This window comes from Mirounga leonina, unplaced genomic scaffold (assembly GCF_011800145.1).
Source record: "Mirounga leonina isolate KUSES-001 unplaced genomic scaffold, KU_Mleo_1.0 Mir_178, whole genome shotgun sequence".
Taxonomy (NCBI): Eukaryota; Metazoa; Chordata; class Mammalia; order Carnivora; family Phocidae; genus Mirounga; species Mirounga leonina.
In genome coordinates, this window is record NW_023270464.1 from 8081756 (window position 1) to 8105866 (window position 24111).

At 38.9% G+C, this 24111-nt stretch overlaps 1 protein-coding gene across 12 annotated transcripts in view; it reads right to left on the minus strand.

The window, feature by feature from the left end:
- The window catches only part of FAM189A1 (family with sequence similarity 189 member A1), a 480663-nt gene that overhangs the window by 122870 nt on the left and 333682 nt on the right, over positions 1-24111 (minus strand). For 11 of the 12 annotated variants that reach the window (XM_035023973.1, XM_035023980.1, XM_035023976.1 and 8 more), the window contains one exon: positions 3631-3741. The exons of the other annotated variant lie outside the window; for it this stretch is intronic. In XM_035023973.1, the coding sequence (XP_034879864.1) occupies positions 3631-3741 (111 nt within the window). The remainder of the gene's footprint in view (positions 1-3630; positions 3742-24111) is intronic. 12 annotated transcript variants of the gene reach the window in all.

The window sequence follows — 24111 nt, forward strand, 5'->3', positions numbered from 1 at the left end:
TGAGAATTACCTCTTGAATCGCCTTGGATTCAGTGTGGCGTGACAGTTGAGATTTCTGTCTTGCCCTGACCAATCAAATACTCTCTCTCTGGGTTCTGACTCTAGAGCAAATGGATGGAGATTAAAAGCCGCTGGAATTGTTCACTTCTGCAGAATAATACCCTCGGGAGTTCAGGGTTCCTGCAGCAGGCCCCTGCTCTGGGACAGGCTTCTGCATCTATAGGAGCCTCTCTGGCACCAAGCCGAATCTTCAGACTTCTTGCTTATTCTATAGACCCTACCATCTTTGCAATAAATGGCCTATGGCTTTGTCAGTTTTTGTAGCTTGCCATCAAAGGACTCTTAGGATTCAGGTGGCATTTCAAATCATTGGTGAAATATAAGGTTACTCAGGGAATTGTTTTAGGTAAGCTAGCTACTCATTTTGGGGAACACTTAAATTCTTTAAATGAATTCCAGAATATGAAAGAGTTAACTATATAAAAAAAGGGGAGGTAACTTGATCTTGGAAAGAATGTCTTTTTACTGGTTTCAAGATAAGGCCACAAAGGAAAACATTCATAGATTTAAATGCACTAAAACTAAAAGGCAAATAATAATCCAGGAAGTATATTCGACCAATACAAGCTATAGGACTCAAAACCATAAAATGTAAAGATCTCTTAAAAGTCAGTAAGATAGTTAAACCTAAAAATGTGTAAAGGCCCCAATCAATTCATAGAGGAAATATAAATTTTATACATATATATATATTGCATGTATGTATATGCACATATAAACTTATGTATGTATAATTATAAATAAATTATATAATCGCATATATAAAGAGTTCTTACATGGGGCGCCTGGGTGGCTCAGTCATTAGCATCTGCCTTCAGCTCAGGTCATGATCCCAGGGTCCTGGGATGGAGCCCTGCATCGGGCTCCCTGCTCCGCGGGAAGCCTGCTTCTCCCTCTCCCACTCCCCTTGCTTGTGTTCCTGCTCTCTCTCTCTCTCTCTGTGTCAAATAAATAAATAAAATCTTAAAAAAAAAAAAAGAGTTCTTACAAATCACTAAGATAAATACTTCTAAAAATGGGTAAAGGTTATAGTCAACTCACTGAAGAAGAAATATAAATGGTATATATATACACACATATGATTGCATATATATGTATATATGCACGTACATATATAAACTTATGTACACACAGTTATAAATAAAGTTCAGTCTTGCTAATACTCAAAGAAGTTCAAATGAAAGCAATGATGTCATTTTACACCTTTCAAATTAGCATAAAATTTTAAAAGTAAGGATTTACAGTGCTGGCAAAGAGTGTAGGAAAAAAATCATTCTCATATATTGGGATTATAAATTGGTAAACTCTTTGGAAGGCAGTATGTCAATATGTATCAAGTGCTTTAAAGATGTGGATTCCTTATGATCAAGCAAGTCCACTTTTAGGAGCTGTAAAAAGATTTTGTGTAGGGATGATGGCAACCTTCATACATGCAAAAAACAGAGATTGGTTAAATAAATAATGCTATATTCATTCATACAGAGCAGCCACTACAAATAAAGTTGTAGAAAAGAATTTAAAGCATGAAATAATGTTCACAACCAATAAAAAATTAAATCACAAAGCTGCACGAAGAGTATAGCACATTTAAATGTATATCAAATACACACATGTTTTGTATACACACATACATACATACACATCCGTACCTATTATGCACAGAGAATACTGGAAGGACATAATAAGCATAATAATAAAGTGTTTTTTGTTTTTTTTTTGTTTTTCTATAGTAATTACATAACTTTTATAACAGGAAAGGAGTATACTTCTTGTGCATTTTATGAATCCTATCTTATTAAGTATCTTAGGAAAAGCTCAGGGCAGGTAATAACCACCCTTAATAGGAAAGAGAAGTAAAGCTGAGACAGGGAAGGTGATTTGTCCTAAGTCATTTAACTAGTCGGTTATAAAGTCATGACTTTGATCCTCGTTTCCTGATTCCAAATCCACGACTCTCTCTACTATTCATACTCCACTTCAACAAGTGAGCACACTGATCTCACTCGGAAATTACTGGCCAAGTATGAGCCAGGGCAGAGAGATGCTTAGGATTAAGCTCTAAAGTCAGATAAATATTGATGAGTCCACGGTCCTCTATAACCAAGACGTATATGAGTGTACGTGTGTACATGATGTTTGTTTAATTTACTGGCGACGGGGGGAGCCTCCTGAAGGCAGAAAGAATAAAGGAAATCATATCTACCTGTTCTATCCTTTCACGATGCTATGATCTAGGAAAACAGAGTCTGAGATTAAGACCTGGAGGGGTCAGCCTTTTGATGTGGGGCACTAAGTGTGGGCCTTCTGCTTCATCTGGACCTCCATGCACTGTCACTTCTCATCACCCCAAACACTCTCTCCCACACACAAGACCTTGCATTGAAAAAATGGGGGTCAGAGGAAAAAATGGCCAGTCCCCTGTCGGTTGCCGAAGTTATGATATTCACAGCACCTAGTATTTAGGAATAAACAGGCTGACTCAGTTATGGATACAAGTTGGCAAGTCGCCCTCTCTGATGGTGGTGGGGCTCCAGAGTGTAGCAATTCTTAGCAGTCAGGAGCAATACTGCACCATACCCCGGATACTCTGTACATCATACAGGGATGAAATCTGATCAATGTGGTCTAGGCCAGCAAGCTGAAGCTCTCACAGTTAGTTTCTGGAACTCAGTAGGTGTCTCTGCATTGAAACTGTGCCAACTGACACTAGTCCTTCTAGCCTGCTTAGAATCAAACTGTAGAAAGCCGCAGGCTTCCCAACATCTGCTCTTCTGAACCCAAACGGCATGGCCACAAGAAAAGTAAGCATGGCTCTGCTACGGAGAAGCTTCAGGTAATTCAGGATAGCCCCCTGACCTCTCAGAAATAACAGCCCCAGGCCCAGCAAGTGCACAGGCAGCTCTGGAGGAGAATGGCTCTACAAGGTAGCCCTGCGTAGTCTCCAAGATAAACCGACAAATGCCAGTGTCTCACATCCAGCAGCCATGGTCCTATCGGGAGTCAAACTGTACGCCCCCTACCAAATGTGACTGCCCCACCCGGAAGCATGTATTACGGTCCCAGGAGCTAAGTCATGATAGGGAATGAAGCTTCTATCCAACAAACCACTTATTGATCCCCTACAATGTACACAGCACCCTACCATTCTCCTAGATCTAAAAGATAATCCACTTTTTGAATTGAAAAAAATGTGAACTAAATTGTTTTGGTGCACCCATTATCAAGCTTGTATGTATCACGGCACTTACAATCGACTTACACAATTGATTTTTAAAAATTCAGTGGCGAGAAAAATCAATGCAACAAGTGCCAAAATATAATCATTACCAAAGATTTCCTCTAAAACAGCACTATACTGTGATCTTAGAAATATACTTTTAGTAACTGACTTACAAGTAGAATGAGTTTTAATTTGAGATAATGCTTAGAAATGGACCAACTTAAATTCCTTATACAATTATAAAACATGAGACTAAATCCAAGGATATAATAAAATTTATTTTTAAAATTACGTTCAGGCAAAATCAAAGCCTGTGACCTTTTTCAAAAGGTTTGCATTTCATTACTCACCAACTGACAGCCTTCTAGGGAGTTGACTAGCTGAGCATTCTGACAGGAGAGAATTGAACCAGCCAAATTCAGCATTACGCACACTGCAGAGAGCAGCATGAAAAAGGTTATCTGGAAACAAACCAAACAAAAAATGGATTATTCACTTGGAGAAGTTCGAAGGCAAAGTGATTTGGCTTTAAAAAAGCTTTCAGTTGATCAAATAATTATATGAGTAACAGTTGTATTTTCTTAAAGGATGGTATTATTTCTCAAAATTTGAATTATATTGTAAAATATTTTAGAGGCTAAACTTGAAAATACTATACATTATATACTCTCAAAATAGTTTTATATAGCCTCAAAAATAACGTTAGAAATGACTAAAGAAAACCAACAGAAAGAAGCTTATTTATTAGAAGGCCTTTATATTTATTTTCTTATGGAAAATTTCATACCTATGCAAAACCAGAGAAGATAGTTTAATGAAGCCCCACATACCTACCACCCAGAATCAACAACTAACTAACTCATGGGCTGTGATGCTTCATTTATACCTTCTAGATTATTTTGCAGTAAGTATCAGACATGATATTTCATCCTTTCAGTGTATATTTCTAAAATAAGACTGTTTTTGAAAACACAACCAAAATAATGTCATCATCTCTAGAGTAATCATTCATTAATATCAAATGTTCAGAGTTCACATTTCCTTAATAATCTCAAAACTTTGTTTGTTTTATTATGTTATGTTAATCCCCATACATCATTAGTGTTTGATGTAGTGTTCCATGATTCATTGTTTGTGCATAACACCCAGTGCTCCATGCAGAACGTGCCCTCTTTAATACCCATCACCAGGCTAACCCATCCTCCCACCACCCTGCCCTCTAGAACCCTCAGTTTGTTTTTCAGAGTCCAGTCTCTCATGGTTTGTCTCCCCCTCTGATTTCCCTCCCTTCACTCTTCCCCTCCTGCTATATTCTTCTTCTTCTTTTTAAATATATAATGTATTATTTGCTTCAGAGGTACAGATCTGTGATTCAACAGTCTTCAACACTTCACAGCACTCAACATAGCACATAACCTCCCCAATGTCTATCACCCAGTCACCCCATCCCTCCCAACCCTCACCACTCCAGCAACCCTCCATTTGTTTCCTGAGATTAAGAATTCCTCATATCAGTGAGGTCATATGATACATGTCTTTCTCTGATTGACTTATTTCGCTCAGCATAACACCCTCTAGTTCCATCTACGTCGTTGCAAATGGCAAGATCTCATTCCTTTTGATGGCTGCATTATATTCCATTGTATATATATATATACCACTTCTTCTTTATCCATTCATCTGTCGATGGACATCTTGGCTCTTTCCACATTGCTACTATAAACATCGGGGTGCACATACCCCTTTGGATCCCTACATTTGTATCTTTGGGGTAAATACCCAGTAGTGCAATTGCTGGATCGTATGGTAGCTCTATTTTCAACTTTTTGAGGAACCTCCATACTGTTTTCCAGAGTGGCTGCACCAGCTTGCATTCCCACCAACAGTGTAGGAGGCTTCCCCTTTCTCCGCATCCTCACCAACATCTGTCGTTTCCTGAATTAATTTTAGCCATTCTGACTGGTGTGAGGTGATATCTCACTGAGGTTTTGACTTGGATTTCCCTGATGCCAAGCGATGTTGAGCACTTTTTTATATGTCTGTTGGCCATTTGGATGTCTTCTTTGGAAAAATGTCTGTTCATGTCTTCTGCCCATTTCTTGATTGGATCATTTGTTCTTTGTGTGTTGAGTTTGATAAGTTCTTTATACATTTTGGATACTAGCCCTTTATCTGATATGTCATTTGCAAATATCTTCTCCCATTCTGTCGGTTGTCTTTGGTTTTGTTGACTGTTTCTTTTGCTGTGCGAAAGCTTTTTATCTTGATGAGGTCCCAATAGTTCATTTTTGCCCTTGCTTCCCTTGCCTTTGGCGATGTATCTAGGAAGAAGTTGCTTCGGCTGAGGTCGAAGAGGTTGCTGCCTGTGTTCTCCTTTAGGATTTGGATGGATATCTGTCGCACATTTAGGTCTTTCAACCATTTTGAGTCTATTTTTGTGTATGGTGTAAGGAAATGGTCCAGTTTCATTCTTGTGCATGTGGCTGTCCAGTTTTCCCAACACCATTTGTTGAAGAGACTGTCTTTTCTCCACTGGATATTCTTTCCTGCTTTCTTGAAGATTAGTTGACCATAGAGTTGAGGGTCCATTTCTGAGCTCTCTATTCTGTTCCATTGTCTGTTTTTGTGCCAGTACCATACTGTCTTGATGATGACAGCTTTGTAATAGAGCTGGAAGTCCGGAATTGTGATGCTGCCAGCTTTGCTTTTCTTTTTCAACATTCCTCTGGCTATGCGGGGTCTTTTCTGGTTCCATACAAATTTTAGGATTATTTGTTCCATTTCTTTGAAAAAAGTGGATGGTATTTTGATGGGGATTGCATTGAATGTGTAGATTGCTCTAGGTAGCATTGACATCTTCACAATATTTGTTCTTCCAATCCATGAGCATGGAACGTTTTTCCATTTCTTTGTGTCTTCCTCAATTTCTCCCATGAGTATTTTATAGTTTTCTGAGTACAGATCCTTTGTCTCTTTGGTTAGATTTATTCCTAGGTATCTTATGGTTTTGGGTGCAATTGTAAATGGGATCGACTCCTTAATTTCTCTTTCTTCTGTCTTGTTGTTGGTGTATAGGAATGCCACTGACTTCTGTGCATTGATTTTATACCCTGCCACCTGACTGAATTGCTGTATGAGTTCTAGGAGTTTCGGGGCAGAGTCTTTTGGGTTTTCCACATAAAGTATCACATCATCTGCAAAGAGTGTGAGTTTGACTTCTTCTTTGCTGATTTAGATGCCTTTTATTTCTTTTTGTTGTCTGATTGCTGTGGCTAGGACTTCTCATATTATGTTGAATAGCAGTGGTGATAGTGCACATCCCTGCCGCGTTCCTGACCTTAGGGGGAAAGCTCTCAGTTTTTCCCCATCGAGAATGATATTCACTGTAGGTTTTTCATAGATGGCTTTTATGATATCGAGGTATGTACCCTCTATGCCTATACTCTGAAGAGTTTTGATCAAGAAAGGATGCTGTACTTTGTCAAATGCTTTTTCTGCATCTATTAAGAAGATCATATGGTTCTTTTGCTTTCTTTTATTAATGTATTGTATCACATTGATTGATTTGAGGATGTTGAACCAACCTTGCAGCCCAGGGATAAATCCCACGTGGTTGTGGTGAATAATCCTTTTAATGTACTTTTGGATCCTACTGGCTAGTATTTTGGGGAGAATTTTTGCATCCATGTTCATCAAGGATATTGGTCTGTAATTCTCCTTTTGGATGGGGTCTTTGTCTGGTTTTGGGATCAAGGTAATGGTGGCCTCATAAAACGAGTTTGGAAGTTTTCCTTCCATTTTTATTTTTTGGAACAGTTTCAGAAGAATAGGTATTAATTCTTCTTGAAATGTTTGGTAGAATTCCCCTGGGAAGCCATCTGGCCCAGGCTTTTGTTTTTTGGGAGATTTTTGATGACTGCTTCAATTTCCATAGTGGTTGTAGGTCTGTTCAGGTTTTCTATTTCTTCCTGGTTCAGTTTTGGTAGTTGATACATCTCTAGGAATGCGTCCCTTTCTTCCAGGTTATCTAATTTGCTGGCATAGAGCTGCTCATAATACGTTCTTATAATTGTTTGTATTTCTTTGGTGTTGGTTGTGATTTCTCCTCTTTCATTCATGATTTTGTTGATTTGGGTCATTTCTCTTTTCTTTTTGGTAAGTCTTGCGAGGGGTTTATCAATGTTGTTAATTCTTTCAAAGAACCAGCTCCTTGTTTCGTTCATCTGTTCTACTGTTCTTTTGGTTTCTATTTCATTGATTTCTGCTCTGATCTTTATTATTTCTCTTCTCCTGCTGGGTTTAGGCTTTATTTGCTGTTCTTTCTCCAGCTCCTGTAGGTGTAGGGTTAGGTTGTGTATTTGAGACATTTCTTGTTTCTTTAGAAAGGCTTGCATTGCTATATACTTTCCTCTTAGGACTACCTTTGCTGTATCCCAAAGATTTTGAACAGTTTTTTCATTTTCATTTGTTTCCATTAATTTTTTTAATTCTTCTTTAATTTCCTGGTTGACCCATTCATTCTTCAGTAGGATGCTCTTTAGCCTCCGTGTATTTGAGTTCTTTCCGACTTTCCTCTTGTGATTGAGCTCTAGTTTCAAAGCATTGTGGTCTGAAAGTAGGCAGGGAATGATCCAGATCTTTTGGTACCGGTTGAGACCTGATTTGTGACCTAGGATGTGATCTATTCTGGAGAATGTTCCAGGGCACTAGAGAAGAATGTGTATTCTGCTGCTTTGAGATGGAATTTTCTGAATATATCTGTAAAGTCCATTTGGTCCAGTGTGTCATTTGAAGTCTTTATTTCCTTGTTGATCTTTTGCTTAGATGATCTGTCCATTTCAGTGAGGGGGGTGTTAAAGTCCCCCACTATTATTGTATTGTTGTCAATGTGTTTCTTTGCTTTTGTTATTAATTGCCTTATATAACTGGCTGCTCCATGTTAGGGGCATAGATATTTACAATTGTTAGATTTTCTTGTTGGATAGACCCTTTAAGGAGAATATAGTGTCCTTCCTCATCTCTTATTACAGTCTTTCGTTTAAAATCTAATTTGGCTGGTATAAGGATTGCCATCCCAGCTTTCTTTTGGTGTCCATTAGCATGGTAAATGGTTTTCCACCCCCTCACTCTCAATCTGAAGGTGTCTTTGGGTTTAAAATGAGTCTCTTGTAGACAGCATATTGATGGGTCTTGTTTTTTTATCCAATCTGATAGCCTGTGTCTTTTGATTGGGGCATTTAGCCTATTTACATTCAGGGTAACTATTGAAAGATAGGAATTTAGTGCCATTGTATTGCCTTAAGGTGGCAGTTACTGTATATTGTCTGTGTTCCTTTCTGATCTATGTTTCTTTTAGGCTCTCTCTTTGCTTAGAGGACCCCTTTCAATATTTCTTGTAGGGCTGGTTTTGAGTTTGCAAATTCCTTTAGTTTTTGATTGTCCTGGAAGGTTTTTATCTCTCCTTCTATTTTTAATGATAGCTTAGCTGGATATAGTATTTTTGGCTGCATATTTTTCTCATTTAGTGCTCTGAATATATCATGCCAGTCCTTTCTGGCCTGCCAGGTCTCTGTGGATAGGTCTGTTGCCAATCTAATGTTTCTACCATTGTAGGTTATAGATCTCTTCTCCCGAGCTGCTTTCAGGATTTTCTCTTTGTCTCTGAGACTCGTCAGTTTTACTATTAGATGTCGGGTGTTGACCTATTTTTATTGATTTTGAGAGGGGTTCTCTGTGCCTCCTGGATTTTGATGCCTGTTTCCTTCCCCAAGTTAGGGAAGTTCTCTGCTATAATTTGTTCCAATATACCTTCTGCCCCCCTCACTCTTTCTTCTTCTTCTAGGATCCCAATTATTCTAATGTTGTTTCGTCTTATGGTATCGCTTATCTCTCGAATTCTGCCCTCGTGATTCAGTAGTTGTTTATCTCTCTTTTTCTCAGCTTCTTTATTTTCCATCATTTGGTCTTCTATATTGCTAATTCTCTCTTCTACCTCATTTATCCTAGCAGTTAGCGCCCCCATTTTTATTGTACCTCATTAATAGCCTTTTTGATTTTGACTTGGTTAGGTTTTAGGTCTTTTACTTCTCCAGAAAGGGGTTCTCTAATAACTTCCATGCTTTTTTCAAGCCCAGCTAGTATCTTTAAAATCATCATTCTGAACTCTAGTTCTGACATCGTACTAATGTCCGTATTGAGTAGGTCCCTGGCAGTCAGTACTGCCTCTTGTTCTTTTTGTTGAGGTGATATTTTCCGTCTTGTCATTTTGTCCAGAGGAGAAGTGATGAATGAGAGAACAAAATGCTAACAGGGTAACAACATCCCCAGAAAATATACTCTAAACAAATCAGAAAAGACCTGAAACTGGGGGAAAAGAAAGGGAAAGAAAGAAAAAAGAAAAAGAGAAAAAAAGAAAAAGAAAAAGATAAAAACAAACAAAAACAGAACAAAACAAAACAAGCAGAATATGATCAAATATGATCAGGCTGTTGCATAGATCAGTGCCACACACTAGATTTTGGATGTATTTTGGTCTGTAGAAGAAAGTGCCTCCCAAAATTTTAAAGAAAGAAAAACTTATATATGTACAAAAATAAGGGTTGATATGATGAAGGGATGAATATTAATGTAAAGAGGATAATTATAAAAGATTTTATAAAAGGAATTGATAAGTTGTTTGAAAAAAGAAAGAAGAGGATTAAAAAAAAAGAAAAAAAGGTAGAGAATGTAATCAGGCAGGAGAGTAGAACAAAACCATACACTAGAGATTTAGGGTATATTTTGATCTGTCAGAAGAAACTGTATCTCAAAATTTTAAAGAGAGAACAACTTTTATATATATATGCCAAAAATAAGGGTAACTACTATGAAAGGATAGAATATGACTCTAAAAATGCAAAATTAAAATGTTTTTTAAAAAAGGGATTGATAAGATGTTGGTTGAAAAAGGGAAAAAGAAAAACTCAAAAAAAAAAAAAAGCTAAAAAAAAATTAACCTTGAAAGACTAAAGAATCATGGTAAAAAAGCCATGATTTCTATGTGCAGTATTCCCCTAGTGCTGGAGTTCTGCCGTTCTCATTGATCGGTGAACTTGGTCTTGGCTGGCTGTTCTCGCTGATCTTCTGGGGGAGGGGCCTGTTGCCGTGGTTCCCAAATGTCTTTGCCGGAGGCCGAATTGCCCCGCCCTTGCCCTATCCAGGCTAAGTAATCTGCTTGGGTTTGCTCTCGGGGCTTTTGTTCCCTGCGAGCTTTCCGTACAGCTTTGGAGGCGGAGAGTGAAAATGGCGGCCTCCCAATCTCCGCCCCGGAGGAGCCGAGAACTCGGGGCCCCGCTCCTCAGTGCGCCCCCAGAGAAAAGCAGTCAGTCACCCCCGTCTCCCCGGTCTCCGGCCGTACTCCGTGCTCAACCGGCCTGTGACCGCGCGTTTCTATCTCTGGCACCCGACCCCGGGTGGAGTCTCCAAACCCAGCAGATCCCTGCGGTGCCCTCCCGCGCTGCTCCTCCCGGGGGAGGAAGTGAGTCTCCCCGGATCTGCCGCTTGTTGGGTCCCTGCTGGAGGAGCAGGGGCCCGACGGTGCCGCGGATCACGGTTTATGGCCACCCCGAGCTGAGAGCCCGCGCCTGGGCTCCGCCTCTGCAGCCGGCTTCCCTGCTCCGATACCTGGGAGCTCTGCCGCACTCAGGCACCCCCGTTCTTTCTGTGACCCCGAGGGTCCTGAGACCACACTGTCCCACGAGAGTTCCATCCCCCGCTTAGCCACTGGAGTGACTTCCCTCAGGGGAGCTGACTTCTCAAAGTTCCGATTTTGTGCTCCGTGGTTCTATCACTTGCCAGAAGCTGCCGATGGAGGCCCCTGCCCCGCCGTCTATCCTCCCTAATATTGCCTCGGATTCACTTCTCCGCACGTCCTACCTTCCAGAAAGTGGTCGCTTTTCTGTTCAGAGAGTTGCTGCTATTCTTTTCTTCGATCTCCTGTTGAGTTTGTAGGTGTTCAGAATGGTTTGATCCCTATCCAGCTGAATTCCTGAGACCAGACGAAATCCAGGTCTCCTACTCCTCCACCATCTTGCTCCGCCCCCTCTCAAAATTTTTTTGAATCAGTTTACACAGGATACAAAGGAGTTCCATATAGTGCAACTGATTATTTGCATCTTGGATATTTTTTATTTTATGGGTTTTCCCATCCATTGTATTTTTTCTTCCATGAAATTTATTGAAGAGTCCTGTTAATTTGTCCTTTACAGTTTTCTACAGTCTAAACTTTGCTGTCTCCTCCTATTAGTTAACATTTCCCCATTCTCTAGATTTCTTGTAATATGGTGTTTACACAAAGACGTTTGATCAAATTCAGACTAATAGAAGGCAAATAATGTCTATGATGTTGGCAGCCATTTTCAATGATTGCTTAGACCATTAATTTGTTAGGGATTCCAAAATTGTTCTAGTATAACACCATCATTTCTTCTTCATTCTTTATTCCCAGGGATCAGTATATAGAACACTTTTCCTCATCAACAGTTCTTTTTTATTTAAATTCAATTAATTAAGATATATGTATTTTTGTTTCAGGGGTACAGGTCTGTGATTCATCAGTCTTATATAATACCCAGTGCTCATTACAACACATACCCTCCCCAATGTACATCACCCAGGTGCCCCATCCCTCACACTCCCCTCCCTTCCAGCAACCCTCAGTTTGTTTCCTAAGATTAAGAGTCTCTTATGGTTTGTCTCCCTCTCTGGTTTTGACTTGTTTCATTTTTGGCTCTCTTCCCTTATGGTCCTCTGCCTTCATTAACTGTTTTTTTACCCTAGGGTCCAGTTCATATAGGAAAATCAGAATATGTGTTTGTTTCTTTGCTTATTTTCCAAATTTCAATATAATTAGTTGACATGGTGCTAGATTTACCAAATAAACTCAGGCCTATATAGTTAGTTAATATTCTTGTTGCACCTGTATAAATAATTAGGCTAAATCTAATGAAACAACACTTTTTCTTTTTTTTTTAAAGAAATTTAAAAAAAAAGGTTTTATTAATTTGAGACAGAGAGAGCACAAGCAGGGGAAGAGGCAGAAGAGGAGGGAGGAGACTCCCCACTGAGCTGGGAGCCCGATATGAGGCTCGATCCCAGAACCTGGAGATCAGGACCTGAGCTGAAGGCAGACGCTTAACCATCTGAGCCACCCAGGTGCCCTGAAACAAAACTTCTTGTGATCAAGAATAATCTTTAATCCCCTCCAGTTCCATCCACGTAGATGCAAATGGTGGGTATTCATCCTTTCTGATGGCTGAGTAATATTCCATTGTATATATGAACGACATCTTTATCCATTCATCTGTTGAAGGGCATCTCATTTCTTTCCACAGTTTGGCTATTGCGGACATTGCTGCTATGAAATTGGGGTGCATATGGCCCTTCTTTTCACTACATCTGTGTCTTTGGGTTAAATACCCAGTAGTGTAATTGCTGGGTCATAAGGTAGCTCTATTTTTAACTTTTTGAGGAACCTATATAATGTTTTTCAAAGTGGCTGTACCAACTTGCATTCCCACCAACAGTGTAAGACGGTTCCCCTTTCTCCACAACCTCTCCAACATTTGTTGTTTCCTGACTTGTTAATTTTTGCCATTCTAACTGGTGTAGGATGGTATCTCAATGTGATTTTGATTTGAATTTCCCTGATAGCTAATGACGTTGAACATTTTTTCATGTGTCTGTTAGCCATTTGTATGTCTTCTTTGCAGAAGTGTCTGTTCATGTCTTCTGCCCATTTTTTGGCTTGATTATTTGGTTTCTGGGTGTTGAGTTTGAGAAGTTCTTTATAGATCTTGGATGCCAGTGCTTTATCTGTAATGTCATTTGCAGATATCTTCTCCCATTCTTTGGTTTGCCTCTTTGTTTTGTTGACTGTTTCCTTCGCTGTGCAGAAGCTTTTTATCTTGATGAAGTCCCAAAAGTTCATTTTTGCTTTTGTTTCCCTTGCCTTTGGAAACGTGTTATGAAAGAAGTTGCTGTGGCCGATGTCGAAGAGGTTACTGCCTATGTTCTCCTCTAGGATTTTGATGGATTCCTATCGCACAATGAGGTCTTTCATCAATTTTCAGTTTATCTTTGTGTATGGTATAAGAGAATGGTCGAGTTTCATTCTTCTGTATATAGCTGTCCAATTTTCCCAGCACCATTTATTGAAGAGACTTTTTTCCATTGGATATTTTTTCCTGATTTGTCAAAATAAGTCAAGCGGAGAAAGTTATCATATGTTTCACTCATATGTGGAACATAAGGAATAGCACAGAGGACCTTACAGGAAGAAAGGGAAAACTGAATGGGGGGAAATCAGAGGGAAAGACGAACCATGAGAGACTCTGGACTCTAGGAAATAATCTGAGAGTTTCAGAGGGGAGGTCGGTGGGGGAGATGGGTAGCCCGGTGATGGGCATTAAGGAGGGCAAGTGTTGTAATGAGCACTGGGTGTTATACACAAATAATGAATCATGGATCACTACATCAAAAACTAATGATGTACTGTATGGTGATAACATAACATAATAAAAATAAATAAATAAAAGAATAATCTTTAAGATAATATGATCAAGAGGGGAGAGAGTGTCATAAAAACTTGTTAAAAACTTTCAAATAAGAAAAAAAAAAAAAAACACTGGATATCCTGCCTAGTGTACCCAGGCGCCCCTGTAACTTATTTTTGATAATAGAAACATAAATGAATTTTGTTTGGTGGAATGCAATGGTTGCCACCCTATGGATGCTGACCACTTTTATATCTATTGGTAAATTTATTTCAGCATTTCTGATGGCCTATGTGTGAACATTGCTTGAATTCTCCTTTGAACTGGTTGTACCATTTTACTGGTTCCCTCATTAAATAATGAGTCAAATATAATCTTTGACAGATGTTTATTTAAAAAAAGTAGTTGGTGGGTGCCTGGGTGGCTCAGTCGTTAAGCGTCTGCCTTTAGCTCGGGTCATGATCCCAGGGTCCTGGGATCGAGCCCCACATCAGGCTCCCTGCTCAGTGGGAAGCCTGCCTCTCCCTCTCCCACTCCCCCTGCTTGTGTTCCCTCTCTCGCTGTGTCTCTCTGTCAAATAAATAAATAAAATCTTTAAAAAAAAAAAATTAGTTGGGTCCCTAGCATCCTCCAAAGGTACTGTTTGTTTAGTGTGTGTGTGTGTGTGTTTGATTCATTATGAGCCACAAACTTAAACAAATTCCATATGTTTCAATCACTGGAGTCATTAGCAAGAGAGAGTCAATTCAAGTTGACACCACTCTAGTAGACTCTGAAAGCTTTCTTGCTTTCTAGTATGACAAGATGTTCCAAGATTGTCACACACATTCCCTGCCCCAGGCCTGGAACCAGCCATTTCTCCAGTACAGCCTGGTTCCTTTCAGTGAGAATGGTATTTTAGATACCACACTTTTCATGCCAAAGGTGCCCTTGCTACTTGGTCATGGTTTTCAGTACTTTCAGTTGTTAGATACAATATATCATAACATATTTTTTTAAATTTTTTTTTTTTAAGATTTTATTTATTTGCGAGAGAGAGAATGAGAGACAGAGAGCATGAGAGGGGGGAGGGTCAGAGGGAGAAGCAGACTCCCTGCCGAGCAGGGAGCCCGATGCGGGACTCGATCCAGGGACTCCAGGATCATGACCTGAGCCGAAGGCAGTCGCTTAACCACCTGAGCCACCCAGGCGCCCCTATATCATAACATATTGATGTCTCTGATTCAAATTCAAATTCAAATTAAAAACTACAGGGTTTTTACTTAATCACCTCAACCTTAAGTCCCTATTTCCTTCCAACCATGCCAGAAACCTTATTTCTCATTACAATTATCCAACTGATTTAATCTCATGATAGCCACACAACAGTCTCAAAATAACAATACTAATACTAGCATCAAAAACATGATTATTGAAAATAGTTTAAGATTTTTATATTTCTTTCTATCCTTAGAGTACATTCTACCAAGAAAAAGTGGTCAAATTATGGTGTTTTAGAGTCACCAGGGTTCCTTTATGCATGGCTATGCTACTGACTGGGAACCCAGATTCATTTGTTTTATTTTTTATTGTTAGGGATATTTTTTTAAATTTAGTCTCGTTTGGAATTGTGCCTATAGCCACCTTTACTTGTTTTCTAGGCATATATCTTAGATTTGCTTTATATATATATATATACATTTACTCCCATCACGTTTCCCTTTCTCTCTCAACTTGATTGTGTACTTTGGGTCTTCATGCTTTTGGTGGACAGACCACATTTAAACTTTTTTGTCTCATCTTGTCCTTTTAAAAATATTGGACATCCAACCCCTAGTTAAACCTTCATCCTAAACCACTGTAATACATTCATATATTTTGACAACGGGGGTGACAACTATACCATGGATTTGATCTTTGCCCCAAGAATGTGGCTTAATTTGCCTTTGTCTCTCCATTTTATTTTTCACTGGTTGGGGATTCAGAAGCACTTGCATATCCATACACTTCTGGATTCTCTCTATTTATCCCTGAACACATACTAGCCAAGTGTTTTCCAATTTTGTCTCTTTCCTCAAATTTTTGCTAGATGCAGCCACCGGCACCAACATTCAGGCTACCAGTGTTCTGTTTTCTAACTTTAGAGTTATAGGTTCATTAGGTGTATGATCTGCTTCTTCAAGTTACCACAAAAGTCACTTTTACCAAATGCCTTTCCATTACATAACACGTTAGTTATCTTTCCAACCTCCTCTGTATCAGGGTAGGATTTCTGGATCAATTTCTGGACCAATGAGGATAGGATAGGTTAAAAGTAACTCTAAAATCTCAGAGGCCTAACACAACAGAAGTGTATTTTTTGCTTCTGTTACATGGCCAAAACAAGTCAAATGGGTTTTGCCCTAGGTTCACTTAGGCACTCAAGCCAATGAAGGCTTCACTTCAGTGCTGCTCCTATCATCATCTCAGCCATGGAACTTAAAGCTCCTGCTGGAGATGTCACACGCAATATCTGTTCACATTTCATCTGCCAAAGAAGCCACATGGCCACACTCAACATCCAAAGGGATGAAGAAGTACAGTCCTACCAAATGCCCCGAAAAGAAAGAACCTGATGCACAGACCTGTACCCCTGAAACAAATGATACATTATATGTTAATAAAAAAAAATATCTACCAAAAAATAAAATGAATAAATACATAAAAAAAAGAAAGAACCTGATGATTTGTGAACATCCCTAATAGCCACAACATCCATATACTATTGCTCGTATACTGTAAATCCCCTCTGTGTTACCTTATCTAAGAACATGACATATGGCTCCATTTATGTTCATGACTCTTATTTTTGTCTCCCTCCCAAACCTGTTCTACCATATATGAACAACTGTCTGCTCAACATGTCCACCTGGACAGCTCAGAGGCTTCTCACACTCACTTAGCATAGAAAATCGAAATCAGGAAAATCTTCCTGAAATGCTATCCGACTACTGGCATTACCATCCTCCTTAATTTCCCACGTTCGGGGTATGAGGGGGTTTTGACTCACTCTCCCTTACTCTGACTGCACCTAACAAATCAAGTCCTGTTAATTCTATATAGAAAATCTCGCCATCCCCACTGGTGCCATTCTACAGCTTCAATGATCATCACCTGAGTCTCCATGGATGGCTTTTCTTTGTTCTTCCTGCCTCCAGTCTTGACTTCCTTGACTCTGGGACCAGAATAATCTTACTAAAATATAAATGGATTATCATGAGCAGGGATCTCTGTTTTATTCACTGATGACCACAAGAGCCTAGCTAGGCAATTGATCCATATTTATTGAATGAGTGAATGAATGAATGAATGAATGAATGAATGAAAGATGTCACTCCTCTGCTCAAAACTCTTCAGTAGCATCTCCTTGCCTTAATAAAACTCCTTGGTTTGAATTTTCAAGGCCCAGCAAACCTTGTAAATTGCTGACCTGGTCTTTGCCTATTTCCTCAGCCTGTTTCCAGCTGTGTCTCCTGCCACACCCTCTACCATCTAGCCATAGTGAGTATCCTTTAATTCCTGGAATCCAAGGTTCTGTTCTATTATTTTCTTTTCCCAAAACATGCTGCTTTACCCTCTTGGTTCCTTTGCCTGATTCTTGCTCATCCCTAAGCCATCACCTGATACTGAGACCTCTTCTGAGATGCCCTTCATTGACGCCTGTAGATGAGGCTGGATTCTCTGCTGTTGAAGCAGAGATTGTGTGTATCCTGGCCACAACTGCATTCTCAGCAAGTGGTCTACAGGAGGTGTTGAAAAAATGTTTACTGAATGAATATGAGGTTGTGGGGAGAAATCCATAAGCAGCAGCTGCCCCATGACCGAAATGGAAATGAGTATCTGCAAGAAGCAAGGCGGAGGAAGAAACAATGTCACTGAAGATCAGCTTGACAGTTCATCAAACACTTCCTGCATATGTGCCAAGCAGAGGACAAGATGACTAAATGTCAGCTCTTACTAATAAAACTGTGCAGTGGGGACTAATGGACCATTCATTCATTAACTCACTCAGCCTATCTTGAGCCTATACCAGGAGCCAGATGCTGTAAAAAGTGGTGTGGATGCCAAAACAAATAGATGCAGACTCTCCTCTCTGGTCAAGGTCCAGGAAAATCACCCAGACTCTACTCCGACTGCCCACAATCTGGTGTATTTTAGGGAATGACTTTGACCTGGGAAAGGTCCTTTGCCTTTACATCTTCACAGATCATACTGCTGCGGTGGCTCTCCTAGACCCAATTCCAAGTGTTAGTACAGACCGAAATTAGTCTGGGGACGTGGACATCAAGATACGATTCTAGTCCATAGAAAACTCTTCTACTTAGATTTCTAAAACTTTCAGATCAATCCCAAGTAAGCAATGAACACACATTCTTGGTGACTACAGAGCTTTGATATTTTGTGGTAGAATCATTTAAATTCCACTTTGATTCCATGAACTTTGGTCCTAGAATAAGGAAAAACTATTTTGAACATCTGAGACCAAGACAGAAAAATTAAGTTGTTAAACACGCATCTGTGTATTCAGGCACATTATCGGTCTAACAGTGAAAATTTTTTGAAACCAGAAAAGCTAATCAATCCTTTAAAGTGTATCTTGTGAGACAAAATACATCACGTATTAGTAAATGAGATATTAAAGGGGTCTGAGTATATAATGGGCTAAATGCAAATGCAGAGCAACACAGGGGGGAAAAAATCCAACAAATGATGGCTAGAGTTGTCATAAACTCAGTAATTTCTCATAGGAATTGGAGCCTAGGAATCAATGTCTGCTGCCTCCACACATTCCAAAACACAGTTGATCGATCACATTTAACTACAATATATCCTATATAAGGGCAAGAAACAATGACACATTTGTTACTTTAAAAAAAAAATGCCTAAAATGAGAATCTAAATTGCCAAATAAGTCTTAGAGGGTACTTGTGTAGGCCTGCTATTTCCCTGTGAGAAAAACAGAAACGCTCACAAAAGGGTACAAAATGAGACAACTACCATGAAAAGAAAAGATTCACCAATAAACACAGTCATTGTGTTCTTCTGTTCCCATGAAAGGCCAGCTTTTTCCTTTAAGTTTCACTTCCAGCTCATCTTTAGAAATTAGCCTGTTTTGCAGTCTTCAAGCTGTGTCATTATACTACTTCTAGATGGTTTGTATGTCCTTTCTTCATATGGCATAACACTTAAACCCTTTTCAAATCTGCTTCTTCCCATATAAAACAAAACAAATAAAACAGACCTAGAAATGTGTATGGAAGCTCACTATATCCCCCCTGACTACCCTTAGGGCTTGACAATTTATAACCAGAGAACAGGATTCTGATATTCAGAAACTTTGGAGTATCCCAAGGCTGGGTAAACTACAACAGAGCTCCAAAATAGCCAGTCAATTTAATATTTGCTCTGTTAAATAAACGGGAAGGAAATAATGAAAAATCCCATTTTTCTCATCATGTTTTCATAATAATAGGATCCTTGCAACACTGACAATTCTCTATATAGTTATGGAATAAATGACAATGTTTTACTTACATGCTAAAAGTAAAGCTATGTGCCAATATAAACCAAGAATTTGTATTATATTAAAAACACCTAGATTCATATGAAATCTCAATGGACCCCATTCCAAAACTCCTGGCAAAACTGGCTCTAGGGGGATAATGAAAAAAAAAAAAAAAAAGAGTGAAAGCTAAAATAGTGCTGAGAATGCAAAGGTGGATGTAAGTGAAGATGTTTATTTTTATTTATTTATTTTAAAGATTTTATTTATTTATTTAACAGAGAGATAGAGAGAGAGCACAAGTAGGCAGAGTGGCAGACAGACGGAGAGGGAGAAGCAGGCTCTCTGCAGAGCAGGGACCCGACGCTGGCCTCGATCCCAGGACTCCGGGATCACGACCTGAGCCGAAGGCAGCCGCTTAATGACTGAGCCATCCAGGTGCCCCAAGATGTTTATTTTTAATTATGTTTAAATCAAAGGAAAATACTAAGAAAACTTGGTTAATACATCAGAAAATAGATGAAAACACTTTCTAGAAACCCACAAGTAACTGAAAGTAATTTGAAGAGAAAATTCGAACATCCCATTAATGAAATAAAATCAGGAGTTAAAAACCTACCCACCAAAAATACCAGGCCCACAGCCTTTTACAGGTGGATTTCTTCAAAACCTTCAAAAACATGTAATCTTATAATATGGCAAAAGAAAAGCAACCCAACTCAGTTACGAGAATAGAACAATGTTTTCTATTTCCTGGGCAATTCAGTGCTAAAGCCATGAAGTGGAACAGAGCAAGATACATGTGGGAGGGGAGTGAAAGGCAAGGGGCCCGGGAGGGAGCTGGAGGCCCAGGCATTGACAGGTGGGTGTATCCTCAGAGAAGGGCAGTTCCTGTGGGATGTCAGCTCAGCACTGGGGAGCAAAGGGCATCCCCATATGGGAGGGTGTAGCAGCCATAAAAGGAGACTGGTTACTTACAGGGGGATTGAGCAAATCAACATTGTAAGGATAATAGGATCTGAGTTACTCATTGTTGGAGAGAAGATAGGTACAAATATAGAGAGGGGCAGAACTAGAAGAACTGTGTGGTGTTAGAATGGAAATGATGTTATCAATGTAATCTCAGAGTTTTCAGTAGATAATAGACAGATCCAGAAAGTAAGGAAGTGCTCAGAATGATGGGGGCATGCTGAAGACACACGTCAGCTTAAAAAGGTTCCCACTGGCCAAATCAGGGATGATTTGAGTATCAAAAGACATAATGATAGTAAAAGATTATAACCCATGAGTCTACACAGACAAAAATAGACAATGAATAAATTGAAAATTTGGTGAGGAATATTTACAAAGTCTCAAAGTATCTCCACGTAACTTATTCATTTATTACAAAGGGACACAGACAATTTCACAGAGGAGGGGAATGGTAAAAAACAAAAACAAAACCTCTTTAGGCAAAGTGATCAAAATCACCAAACAACAGGACAAATTGAAATTTTGTGCCACTGATAGGATCCAAAAGAGAAAAACACAGCATCACTTCTATGGTATTCCTGCTGAGATGCATAACTTGAATCTGATCATGAAGCAACAGCAGACAAATTCCAACTGCAGATGTTCTACAAAATAACAGCCTGTAGTCCTCAAGTGTGGAGATCATAAAAGTCAAAGAAGGACTAAGGAACTGTTTGCAGACTGAAGGAGAATAAAGAAACATGATAACTAATGCACTCAAATAGCACGGGGGGGGGGGGGGAGGATAAAATTCCTTGCACTGTGCTTGCAACTTTTCTGTAAGTATGGGTATAAATAAAAAAATAAGTGTAATCTCAAAGCCAATAATGCAATACAATATAGGAAAATTAGAGGCTAATTCCCCTTATGACCAAAACCAAAATTTATAAATTTTTAGCAAATAAAAAAACAAATTGTTTTAAAATGTATCATCCACAAGAAGGATTTGCCCCAGGATTGTTAGATATCAGAAAAACCTATCAGTGTTACTAAACTTCATTAAAAAGTATACTGAATTTACAGAGTAAAAACAAAAATTTAATCACATTAGCATATTAATAAAGAACATGATACAAATTTTAAAAAAACTATTATAATTTTTCTAAATATCTCTAAGCAAGCTAGGAACAGGGGGGAAATTTAAAAATACAGGTAAAGATATTTATAGGGAAAAAAAACTAAAAGCAAACATAGTTGATACAAAACCTTAAAAATGATTCCCTTTAAAATCAGGAACATCCTTGAGGCCTAGTGTGCCACTTAAAAAAAAAGAATGTATTGCAGTTCTAAGCCAATGCAAAAAGTCAAGACCAAAATAAAAGCTGTAAGAATTGAAAAGGAGAAAAACCCCTTATATTATGATGCCATAGAATTAGAATAGCATGGTATTGGCAAAGGAATAGGAAATCATACAAATCGATTTAGCCCCAGCCAAAATTCATTTATATGGGAGATGTATATAATAGAGAGCATATTATAAATCACTGTGGATAAACTATAAGAAGTTGGTGCTAGGCAATCCATATAGGAAAAAAATGAAAATTATATCCATACCTCATATCATATACAAAGACATATTAAAAACATAAATGTGAGAATCAAAAATTTTTAACACTTACTAGGATCAGGGAGACTTTTTTTAAAGCACTACACAAAAAGCATAGCCCTTAAAAATAAAACACTGATGATTTTGACACATTAAAACCAAATCATCTGTATGACCAAAAAAAAAGTGAAATGTGACAAGCTGTTTGCACTAGATATGACAAGGGATTAATATGCAGAATATATAAAGAAATCTTACAAATCAATAAAAAATAGAAAAAGTCTAACAGATATAAAACTTGATGGCAAAAAAAACCCCCAAAAGATACTTAATGTCACTAGTAAACTAGAGGTGCAAGTTAATACTACAATAAATTATCACTACATACCCACAGTAGGGCTGGAAGGGCTAATTTTTATAAGGGGGGTCAGTGAAAAAGAACTCTAAAATATTGGTAGATTGTAATTTAACACAAGCTCAAGAGCAATTTGGCAATGCCCCATGATTGCTCTAATTATTTCTGACTAGAGAAACTCACATGTGCCTAAGGAAGCAGTATACACTGCAGGCAAACTGCAAAAAATTGGAAAGAAACTGTCCAACCATTAGGAAATAGATAAACAAACTGTTACTTTTTCTCCACATGAAAGAACAACTATAAACAATAAATCAGACCGTTGTGGCTAAATGTCATATACAAGGTGAGTTAAAACAGCAAGTGGCGGGCGCCTGGGTGGCTCAGTCGGTTGAGCGACTGCCTTCGGCTCAGGTCATGATCCCAGGGTCCTGGGATCGAGTCCCACATCGGGCTCCCTGCTCTGCGGGGAGCCTGCTTCTCCCTCTCCCACTCCCCCTGCTTGTGTTCCCTCTCTCGCTGTGTCTCTGTCAAATAAATAAATAAAATCTTTAAAAAAAAAAAAAAACAGCAAGTGGCAGGAGTATAGTATAATGCGCCCTGTATGTCATAAAAGCTCATAAAATGCTACTATATATTGTTCATATATGTGTGTATGTGGGTGTGTGTGTGTGTGTGTGTGGGAGGGGGTAAAAGCATTATATCATACAATGGAATGATATCCACAAACTTTTGACACCTCTGGGAAGGGTAAAAAGACACAGGGCTTCATCTGGCCTGTAATGTTTTACATTTTACATTTTAAAATCTTAGTAGGGGGGATGCCTGGGTGGCTCAGTTATTATGCATCTGCCTTCTGCTCAGGTCATGATCCCAGGGTCCTGGGATCGAGCCCAGCATTGGGCTCCCTGCTCCACGGGAAGCCTGCTTCTCCCTCTCCCACTCCCCCTGCTTATGTTCCCTCTTTCCCTGTCTCTCTCTGTCAAATAAATAAGTAAAACCTTAAAAAAAAAAATCTCTTAGTAGGAAGAGCATGTGACTCTTGATCTCAGCATGGTGAGTACAAACCCCATGTTGGATGTAGAGATTGCTTAAAATAAATAAAAATTTTAAATAAGTAAAAAATAAAATCTGAAACAAAATGGTGATAATTCATTAAATTGGTAAACTGTTAACATCTCTATGGAAAAGTGTGGGAGAAGAGATCTGCCTCAGACAACTGATCGTGGGTTCTGCGTAATGATAGTTTTCACCATACAGATGAAAATACCAGTGCTAAAACACTCCAGAAGGGAAAGCAGTTAGTGAAGTAAGGGACCAGTAAGCAGGATGCTCAATCACAAGGTAATTTATACACTGAAATAAAATGCAAACCAAGAAGCAATGCCTTTGAGGACCAATTATATCCCACTGATGAAATAAATGCAAATTCCAATTTAAGAGAATGAAATAAAACACAGTAACCTGGGGTGCCTGGGTGGCTCAGTAGGTTAAGCATCTGCCTTCGGATCAAGCCCCACATCAGGCTCCCTGCTCGGCGGGAGGCCTGCTTCTCCCTCTCCCACACCCCATACTTGTGTTCCCTCTCTGTCTCTCTCTGTCAAATAAATAAAATTTAAAAACAAAACAAAACACAGTAACCTATCACATTCTTCCATACCACTACAAACCCACCATAGACTCTTCTAGATGGCATTTAGTCCAGGGTTGATCGAATTCATTTTTTTTAGCTAAATTATCTCATTTCAGGGTTAATTTGTAGTACCTTCTCAAACAATTATACTTATTCACCCCCTGAAAAATTATTTGTTGAGTCTCTGAATATAAGCAGCATTTTGCCAGAGGCTATGGAGGAATACAATGGGA